Source organism: Erythranthe guttata, chromosome 2, assembly GCF_056151865.1.
Source record: "Erythranthe guttata isolate IM_541 chromosome 2, IM_541, whole genome shotgun sequence".
Classification (NCBI taxonomy): Eukaryota; Viridiplantae; Streptophyta; class Magnoliopsida; order Lamiales; family Phrymaceae; genus Erythranthe; species Erythranthe guttata.
The window spans coordinates 8,363,832-8,374,466 of record NC_142534.1 but is presented as its reverse complement, the minus strand read 5'-3'; the positions used below and the strand labels follow the sequence as shown (position 1 = coordinate 8,374,466).

At 34.1% G+C, this 10,635-nt stretch overlaps 1 protein-coding gene, 1 long non-coding RNA gene and 1 pseudogene across 2 annotated transcripts; 2 read left to right on the top strand and 1 right to left on the bottom strand.

Annotated features, from left to right (window-relative positions):
- Positions 1 to 316: 316 nt before the first annotated feature.
- LOC148772260 (uncharacterized) lies at positions 317 to 2,468 on the top strand. Its single transcript, XR_016030073.1, has 3 exons — positions 317 to 544; positions 648 to 687; positions 2,102 to 2,468. It is a non-coding gene; the product is annotated as an uncharacterized LOC148772260 (long non-coding RNA).
- Positions 2,469 to 3,352: 884 nt separating this feature from the next.
- LOC105958203 (uncharacterized) lies at positions 3,353 to 4,513 on the top strand. Its single transcript, XM_012982210.2, has one exon. The coding sequence runs from the start codon at positions 3,353 to 3,355 to the stop codon at positions 4,511 to 4,513; it is 1,161 nt and encodes a 386-aa protein (XP_012837664.2).
- Positions 4,514 to 7,089: 2,576 nt separating this feature from the next.
- LOC148772259 (asparagine--tRNA ligase, cytoplasmic 2-like) lies at positions 7,090 to 10,184 on the bottom strand (annotated as a pseudogene).
- Between the last annotated feature and the right edge of the window lie 451 nt (positions 10,185 to 10,635).

The following is a 10,635-nucleotide window of genomic DNA, read 5'->3' as shown; positions in this document are numbered from 1 at the left end:
TTAGTCCGAAATAATTTTGGACGAATTTAAATTGATCATATTGGTTAATTATTATATCTAGAGATTAATCATACTCATTTATATTGCTAGTACTCATTTGTTAGGAGAGTTTTAAATCACATATTTGCTTAAATAGAAATAGAAAATTCCTCCTATTCATCCCTCAATTTTGACCATGGTACAACACAAGACCAAAATTTTACTTGAGTACAACCCTCCTCTAGGTGAGCCCATGTGTATTAAGATTTTTCCCTTTTTTTTTGAATTTCTTTTTGAATAGTTAAATGAAATTGCAAAGAAGTCCCTCTAGATAATCCCCAAGTTTGCCTAAATTGCAAAAAGACCACTCATTAATCATTAAGCATGCAAGTCTCCCACAACTCTATAAATAGAACCCAAGCCTTCATCAATTTTCTCATATTCTCCACACATCCTAGAGATCAAAGATCAAAATTCTCTTTCTCCTCTTCTCCCAATTTTCGAAATTTTAGTGTAGGAAAGCCCCAAAATCTCTCTTTCAAGAGTAAAATTCTTGGCCAAAGGAGTAAGTCTTCTTCCTCTTCTTTCTTTTCTTCATTTTCGAAAAATTCAAGAAACTAAGCTTCTTCTTCCCCTTTCTCTAAAATTTCTTCTTCTTCTCCTTGTAGAAAGGAAAGAACACCCTTCCAATTTTCTAAGAAGATTAAGGTGAGAAATCCATATTCTTGCTACAAGTGATTCTTCACCAATATTATTTCTTCTTTCACCTTCTTTGTTCTTAATGGCCGAAAATTTGGGAAGTTATAGTACCTTACTTGTTTATTGTTAGATCATCCATGCATGTAAGAATCTAAGCTTTAAATTATATAATCTTGAAGAACTAAGAATAATATTGTAATTTTTTTTATGTATGTATGTATATATATATATATATATATATATATATATATATATATATATATATATATATATATATATATATATATATATATATATATATATATATATATATATATATATACTAGACCTGCGTGATTTTAAGGAAACTTCGATCCATGGTTTCGTAAACCTGCGTGGTCGAAGAAAGTACTTGATCCATGGTTTATTTGTAATCTATATGTGATATATATATATAAGTATATGTTTCTATGTTTATATATATCGACCTACGTGGTTGTAAGTGTACTCCCTCCGGGTCGAGGAAGCTTACGATCCATGGTTTATGATCTATGAGTAATAAGATAGTATACGAAGATAAAAATCGAGAACAAGATTAATAAAAATGGAATTTTGTGTGATTGAATTGTTGATGGTTTGAATATTTTGGAAAGAAAATGAAATAAATGGAAATTTGGTGTTACTTGAAAGAGAACTTCAAGCCTCTTGAGAAAGAGGGCTTGAACTTTAACTAGTAACTTGGAGATAGTAATTATAAATAACCGAATGCTTTGAGTTGTTTTGCTATATGTGATCTATGTTCCTTGCCTGAGTTGTTATGTGTCTTACTTGCTTTTGTGATTTTGTGACTAAATTATGTGCCTTTGTGAAATAGGTGGAAATATGTGTGCTTATGTGAAAGCTAACTTTGAATATGTGAAATGAAGAGAATATACTAACTTCACTTGCACGTTTTTTTAAAGTTGGAAAATCTTGTAAAACATAGATCGAATAAGCACGGGGTATGAGGGACCGGTACCCCTAAAATGAGATGAAGAGTGTGTGGTTTGATTCCACTTATGAAACGGGTTCCAAATAAATGAAGGCTTATTGTCTATGGTTTTACTTGATTTTTCCAAAGGATATCCGAATTAAAATGTTTTTTCTCACACACCTAGTGAATTTGCTTGAAATGAATGAATGTATGTGTAAAAGAATGACTCCCTTGTAAGGGATATTCCTTATGAAATGATGAAAGGAAGGTCTAAGAGGTAAATCGAAAAGGTCTAAGAGGTAAACCGAGAAGGTAAAGGTAAATCGGTAAATTTTCTTAAGGAAATAGTGATTGAGGTATATGTATACTTGTATATGTATGACTATATAATTCCTTGTCTAAGTGTATTTGATCTTCTATGGAATTCTCATTGAGTCTCAAAGACTCATATAGGTGTTGAATTGCTTGTAGGATTACCCGATTTCGAGCCCGAGGATCGTGGTTGAAGTTGAGTTCGTGGATCGGGAGAAGAGTTCATATGGAGGCATGGTGGATTTTGGGTGCTCTTAATATACTAATGTGGTTTTAATTGTACACTTTGCTTTTAAAGACATTCGACACCGTTTTAGGTGTTTATTATCGTTCTCTCCCGCCTATTGGAGGAACTTACTATTGATGCATAATATGTAAATGTTACTTAGGAGTAAAATTACCTCTTTTGATACATGATATGGTATTTCCTCAAAAACTTATGTAACCTTAGGGCAAGTTTTCATAAAAACCTTATAAAATGCCCGTCGGCTAGTTGTGTGTTATGTTCTGTCTAGTAGTTTGATAATTCGTGTTAATTATCTCTTCCATACATTATTGCATGAAATTTTAGAGAATTATAGGACTCTCTGTTAGGTTCATTTTGATGGTTCTTTTGCATTATTTGGATAACCCATGAATTAATTATGAATTGTTTCCCAACACTGCTCTGAAACAGAGTCGTTGTAGTATTTACAATAAAATACAAGGTTTTTCTCACTCAAAAGGATTTATTCCACTTGTAATGGAATCATAACTCACTAATGTACTTTAGTATAGAAATTGATGATTTTTGAAATAGTAGGGAATTTATAAAGATTTTTCAAAGGTCACTCCCCTGCTTTAGATTTTCAAACTGTATAGTTGTACGATTTTAATTATTCCTTTCAAATGGCTCAAGGTATTTAAAAACTGTTTTTACTAGGTTATCTAGGTCCTTATTAGAGTATGTGGTAAAACTTTCAAGTGTTTTGCATGAGCGGTTAGAGAGTTATTAATTTGTTTAATTGATAGATCGAAACTGTCCAATATTCTCTCACTTTGCTAAAATGGAACTTAATCTCTAGTCATGCATGCATAGTTTGTGAAATTGATTAAGTGAATGTTGTTTGGTAATATGTGGACACTCTTACTCTGATTCTAAAAGAAAAATATTGTCGGAATTTTCTATTCCCGATTTATATATTTCAAAGTCTTCCGCTATCATATTCTAAATACTAATTAAGTATAACTAGAAAATGGGTGTCACACATACGTGGTATCAGAGCAACGATCCCCGGAAAATCTCCATATGAACTTAAAGATCTCCGAAATCCTCGAATGACGACATCAACTAAGAACTCGGGCAGGTATGTGTTTATATGTGCACATTTATTAACTAATGAGAAGTGTTTATTTGTTTAAAGTGCTAAAATGTCGGGAGCACAAACTCGAGCTCAAAACGCCGCTAACGGTCCAAACGATCAATCTCGCACCATACAAGACCTCACCGCCCTCGTCCGAGAACAAAATGAACAAATCCAACGCCTTGTTAACCTCCAAAACCAAAACCATCCACCTCCACCACCTCAAAATACCGCACCCCAAGCCATTTACGAAAGGTTTCTAAGAATGCACCCCGCCGAATTCCATGGAGGCCCCGATCCAACCATAGCTGAAGAATGGATCAAATCCCTCGAAGTCATTTTCGACTACATGGAAATGTCTGACCGAGATCGAATCCATTGTTCTCTTTTCCTACTGAAGAACGAAGCCCGTCATTGGTGGGAAGGTAGCAAAGAAGGAATCGACCTAACGAACACAACTTGGAGCGCTTTCAAAATCTTTTTCTTCGAAAAGTACTTTTCCAAAAACCTCCGAGCTCAGAAACTAAAGGAATTTATCGAGCTAAAGCAAGGCAACTTGTCCGTAGCCGAGTACGTACGACGATTCGAACAAGGATGTCTCTACGCCCCATTCATATCCCGAGACGCCGACGAAACGGCCAACCATTTCCTTAGAGGCCTCAACCCGGTGATTCAACGAGATGTCCGCATGTCTTCCGTAATGACTTTTCGAAAAATAGTCGACAAAGCACTCGAAGCAGCCCAAGCCGAGCAAGAGATCCGTCAATCTCGATCTGTTCCACCCGCCAATACTCACAAATGGAAGAGGCCCCACCCCGGACCGAGCCAAAACAAGGGAAAACGTCCAATGATTCAAAACCATGCTACACCACCAGCCCGACCGATTTTCCCAAAATGTCGGAAACCTCACTTTGGACACTGCGTTCAAGGCACCAACAATTGTTATCGCTGTGGAAAACCAGGGCACTTGATAAGGGATTGCCCACAACCCCCACCGCAAAATCCAGCTCCCGGTCGAGTGTTCGCAATGACCAAAGATGAAGCCGAAGCCGACCCTTCGATGATAGCAGGTACAATTTACGTTTGTAACAATCTCGTTTATGCTCTAGTTGATTCCGGATCGACTCACTCATTCATCTCGAGTACCCTCGCCGCCAAATTCCCAATAACCCCTACCACATCTAGTGAATTATTCACAATTCACTTACCGTCCGGCAATAAATTTTAATCTCATCCATTGAGTTTATGTACGATCCTAGTACGACTTAGTACAACGCTAGAAATTTAAAAATTAAAGTACGAACCCAGTAAAAATACATCGTTCAAAACCGTACACACATCGTACTTCATATAAATTACCTAATTAACCTTATATATTCTCAAATAAATGAATTAAAAATATGATAACAATAAATAAATTAAAATCTCTATTAAAATAACATTATAATAATCGTAATCAACAAAATTACACGTTAAATAAAATCAAAAGTTTCCAAATGTCTTTCCCCAAAATCAAAATGAAAATTTCTGCAAATACAGATATTGTTTGTTCATCCTTAATTAACCTTCTTCAACCTCGCCATAGAACCTATCATCAGATTAAAGTCATTAAACTGAATCTAGGGTTTCTTCGCACTGCTTCGTGTTTTCGTCGCCCCTCTCCATCTTTTTTGATGGCCAAGGCAACCAAGAAATTTGTCGGGAAATATGGTGAGTGATATTTCAAAAAAAAAAAAAAAAAAATTCCTTCCAATTTTGTGACCAATCCTCTTTTTTTCGGCACTACTTGTGTAAATATCCCTTATCTTGTTGATGAAGGAGGGGTAGTTAAGATCCCTTATTTGTTCTATTGTTTTTTAAGTGAATTTGTATTGGGTTTTATGAGGGTCTAAGTCAATTTAATTTTGAATTAAGGTATGCAAGGAGTGGATTATGCTTCAGATGATCAGACTGGTATGTCAAAAGATGATCGTTAGCCACTCTATGTACTTGTCTTCCTTATTTGTTTTGACAACAATATTGTGTTACGATTTTTGCTTCTTAAGGTACGGCAGTTCGAATTTCTTCGGACAAGTTGATACTTCCGGATTTTTCTTGATCAACGTCCAGAATGTCACAGATGCCGCGGGCCCCAAAGCTCGCTCGCCGAGGGTTGGGGAAGGGGAAGAGCGACGTGTCACTGTTTGATAGGCTCTACGTCCTGGAGCAGTGCACCAGAGATCTATCGGAGTTGGCGTGCGCGCAGTGCGCTTCGATTGTTTGCAACGATAAGAGAGGGTGTAGAGTGTTGTATGGCAGTTGCTATGTTTGGTATGAATTGTATCCATTTTTCTTTCCACTTGAAGCACAAGAGTCATTTGAGCAGCATATTATGAACAATAAGTCGGTATCGGCTTTCAATCCTTGATGTTATTTTTTTTTCGTATTAGAGGCTCGTTTGGTTGGGGATATAATAATGTAATTGGACTTTAATTGGTGTTTCGTCTGTCGAATAATAATTATTTGTGTCAGTTCGAAATTTTTGCTACTGTCGGTTCTTGTGGCCTTCTGTGATTCCAGTTCTGTTTCAAAATGTTTTTTTACCCGAAAAAAAAAATTTAAATCAAAATTTTGGAAAATCTGATTGGGAAATCTTGTTACATAATTGAAAATTTTCGAATTTGAATCGTCATAATACGTTTTTTTTTTCTTTGTTTACCTGTAATATAGAATACACAATACTATTAAGGGCAAATTACCAAAACCCCCCTGAGGTAAGCCTAAATAACGAAAATTCCCCTAACGTTCTCGTAATTACGAAAACCCCCCTTGACTAACGGTTGACCGAATTTTTTTAACCGAAAACGTGAAATGTCTATTATATCCTTCTGTTAAATATGTAAAAAATAAAGGGCAAATTACCAAAACCCCACTGAGGTAAGCCTAAATAACGAAAATCCCCCCTGACATCCATTTCACTTGATGATTTATTGCTTTTATAAATTTATTTATTACTTTGTAATTTGTATTGATAATTTGATATTATAATTTTTTTATTTTTTTTTATTTATATATTTTAATTGATTTTATTTATCCAGAGGAGTATTCATACGGATTTATGCTTTTAGCTTGAATGATGCATGGTTGTATTTCTCGAATTGTAAAATATTTAATTTTATATATAAAAAATAATTAAATTTTGAAATCTCATCCATTGATTTTTTTAATCCAATAAAAATACACTGTACATTCATAATGATTTATTATATTTGGGTTTAATTTAAGAAAAATAAGTATTTTGCAGACACTTATATATTTCATGAAGAGTATATATTTATGACCCCCTCATTAAATAAAATGCTTACAATTACCCCCTAAGGGTAATTTCGTGTACAAGGGCAAAATTGGTATTATCGGAGGAATATTCGGGAGAATCAAAAAGATTCTATCGGGTTTAACACCGTTAGAGCGATTTGTAAGATATCTGCATACCTCAGGGGGGTTTTCGTAATTACGAGAACGTGGGGGGGGGGGGATTTTCGTTATTCAAGCTTACCTCAGGGGGTTTTGGTAATTTGCCCTACTATTAATGCAAAATAAGTCAAAAAATGGAATTTCTGTAATTATTTTCGAAAATTTAAATCGGAGAGGAAATCATCCTTAATTCCATTGTGTCAACCAAACCAAATCAAAGAGTCTTGTATGTTAATGAAATCTTCATTTTCATTGTATATTTCCATTGGGATTTATTGTCACAAATTTGTTATCTACGTAAGTACAAATAATGTGTGTGTGTGTGTGTGTGTGTGTAATGTAATAGAAACTTTATTACAACAACCTTTTAATATAGCTTAATTAATAGTCCCAAAACTTCTGGGAATTAAATGGAACAGCATCTCTAACATCATTAAGACCAGTTGCATAAAGAACCAATGGATCAAACAAAAAGCTGAATCCATACCCAACTCCATGCCTTTTTCAGATCTAAATACCATTCATATTCCTCTTTCTCCATACCCAACTCCCTCATTCTGCCATTATATATATATATATATATATATATATATATATATATATATATATATATATATATATATATATATATATATATATATATATATATATATATATATATATATGTGTGTAATTATATGTATATATATACATCCAATCTGCATAATGTATTTCAAGATATAATATAGGGTAAAATTCATTTTGCACCCCTGTACTATGATAAATGTATCGTTTACCCCCCTGAAGTATTGAAAACATCAAACACCCCCCTGACGTTAGTTTTTTTCTTCTAATTCCGTTAGTCAAACACTTTGACCGACTATTGCAAAGAAATGTTGGCTTTTTTTTAATGAAAATACCCCAAAAAATTTATATATATAGGAAAACTAACGGCACAAAACCCAAAAAAATGAAAACTAAAAGCCCTGAAATCTATATATAGAAATTTTTTGGGGTATTTTCGTTAAAAAAAAGCCAACATTTCTTTGCAATAGTCGGTCAAAGGGTTTGACTAACGAAATTAGAAGAAAAAAACTAATGGCAGGGGGGTATTTGATGTTTTCAATACTTCAGGGGGGTAAACGATATATTTATCATAGTACAGGGGTGCAAAATGAATTTTACCCTATATATATATATATATATATATATATATATATATATATATATATATATATATATGTGTGTAATACCTTTCATGTTCTTCATTCAGAGGACACCCCACTTGACTTTCGTCTCGAATTTTCCCTCGGGCGCCTGTTTTATAAGGACAATCAAAATTTAGAACATAAATAAATCTTGGTTATAAAATTGTTAGGACAAAGTTTTTGCCTGTTTCAAAACTTCAACTGTTTCTGTGTAAGGAAATCTTTTCGATTGTTCCTATTGCGATCGATTGAAGTCGATCCACCACAAGCTTATCGACACGTTAAGAGACGAATTTCAAATCTTCCGTCCAATTTTCTAATATCCATTTGCAAATAAACTTCAAGAAGTCAATTGCACACTCCATAGAATCCTGGAAAATTGCACCTATATTTATAAGTAACATGCATGGAATAATATAAAATAAAAAAATAGACCTCAGTTTCGGAGAAAGCCATTTTGATCTCAACCGTCCACATCTCGGCCAACAATTTCCTTGAATCGGATCTCTCCGCACGAAATCTCGGCCAGAAAGAGTAAACAATTCCGAAGGGGCCTAACTTTCCAAATGCATTCGTCCCGAGCCCGTTAAATACGTCTTGCAAGAAAAGAAAACTTCACTTTTTTGGACAATTTTGTCCCCATGTTTTCGCCTTTGTTCGTTAGCTTCCAACTGTGAAACTAACTCAATTGTTTTCTTGAGGTCATGAATAGCAACAGCAAGAGCTTCTTTATTGCTCTCCGTTCTTCCGAGTTCTTCGATTTTCTTGGTTTTTTCTTTAATGGAAGCCTTTATAGTTTCGAGTATTACACCTCCGGTTTTGTACTCTTGTGTTTCTTCATCATCTAATAAAAGAGTTGTTACTTGGAATTTTTTACTACCTAGTCCATCAGAATTGTTTGTGCAAGGGGAAATTAGAGGAAAAAGGATAAAGTTAAAAGGAGAACACAAGGCCAACGTAGTTGATGAGGATAAAGAATGATGCAGAGAATGGGCACATGTGAGAGAAATTAAACTAGTTGAATAAGAAAGGAAGACCCAAATATTCTCCTGCCCACTTAAATGGCCATTTCATTCAGGACTTTTAGCAAACAGTTGTCGTTCATCACAAAAGTTCACGCAATCAATTAAGTAACGAAGTACAAAGGATTGAAAGTGATAATAAAAAAAAACGACGATTTTGTTCAAAACACAATAAAATCAATTGTGGAAACGATATAACTAAGCAAATGGAAACCAAAAGTTTAAATCCAATAGTACTTACCAATTTCAGGGTTGAATCTTAGGGACCCTCCTCACTCTGGCATACGCGGTGCCTCGAATTTCAAGATGAATTTTGTGTATGAATGGTCTCCGCTTGGAGAAGAGATGTTGAGAGCGGCTCAATCGTCCGGCCGGAAGAAGAGAGACGGGAAGAGAGGGAGAAAGGTTCACAGGATGAACGCAAAAACATTAATTATTTTATGATAATTATTGCTTGTAATTATTTTTAGTTATTAATTATTTGTTTATAATTAAGTTTTAGTTTAGGGGTTTTTATGTAATTTCTCATAGGGTATGTATCGTACATTTTTTTACTGGGTACGTACTAATCCTATGTGCCACATTTTTATTTGCTGATTACGGTCCGAGAAGTACAACCCTCTCGAACCCTAGACAACCTCATCTCACTTGGGGTTGTCTAGGTTCTGAGAGAGTTTTACTTCTCGGACCACAAAATATTTAATCTGATGTATTCAAAAAATTCAGAAAATAATCACATCCATTGATTTCAGTACTATCTATAACGTCCTAGGATACAAGGAATTTAAAAATAAATGTACGATCCTAGTAAAACACATCGTACACGCACCACCGTATACACATCGTACTTTATGTAAATTATATTTTTAACATTACATATTCAAATCTATGAATTCAATTATCTATTAAAATTTTCTCATCCAAACGTGAATATTATATTAATCATAGTTAACAACAAATTACACGTGAAGAAAATAAAAAGCTCCAGAACTTTTCACCCAAAGTCAAAACCCTTCTCATTCTTCCAGACCACACGCTTCATTGTTGTAGGGTTATTTATGTATCTAGTAGATTTCGGCGTGTCTTTCTTCATTTGGTACAATCTCTTCCATTAACAATTGGTATTTAAAAGAATGTTTGTGCTTGGAATATTAAGTATACAACTGGAAATATCAAGAAAATATGCTAACATTGCTGGAAGCTGATGCATAGCTACAGGGACAAATTTTGATGTCATTTTTAATTATATATTCGGCTAATTTGCGTTTTTATAGGAGAAATTCCATGAATTTAAACATTAATTATGCATATGTTCTTCTCCTATTCATTAAAGTTTAACATCTTCTATTTTTATTAAACACTGCCCAATCCTTCCCAAATTATTGTATTCATTATTAGCATTAACTAGTGATATAGACTGAAAAGGATATAAAAGTCAACAAAAACTGAAGTCGAGTGCAAGCTGGACTTTTAATATAGAACAAGATTAGAGATCCTTTTAGGCCTCGTTTGGTTTGGGTTATGGGATTACAAGGATTGATAAATAGTCAAAGGATTGTACTGTTCAAACCTTTTCAAAACCATGTAATCTCGTGTTTGGTGTTGGTGATTGATGGTTAGTTTATACTCCTAATATTTAATTTTTTTATTGAAATTGCTTGGTAAAATACCAAAACACCCTTAAAAAC

What these genes read in the sequence shown, in the direction of transcription:
- LOC105958203 (XM_012982210.2), top strand. Translation starts at nt 3,353, where the DNA reads ATGTCGGGAGCACAAACTCGAGCTCAAAACGCCGCTAACGGTCCAAAC.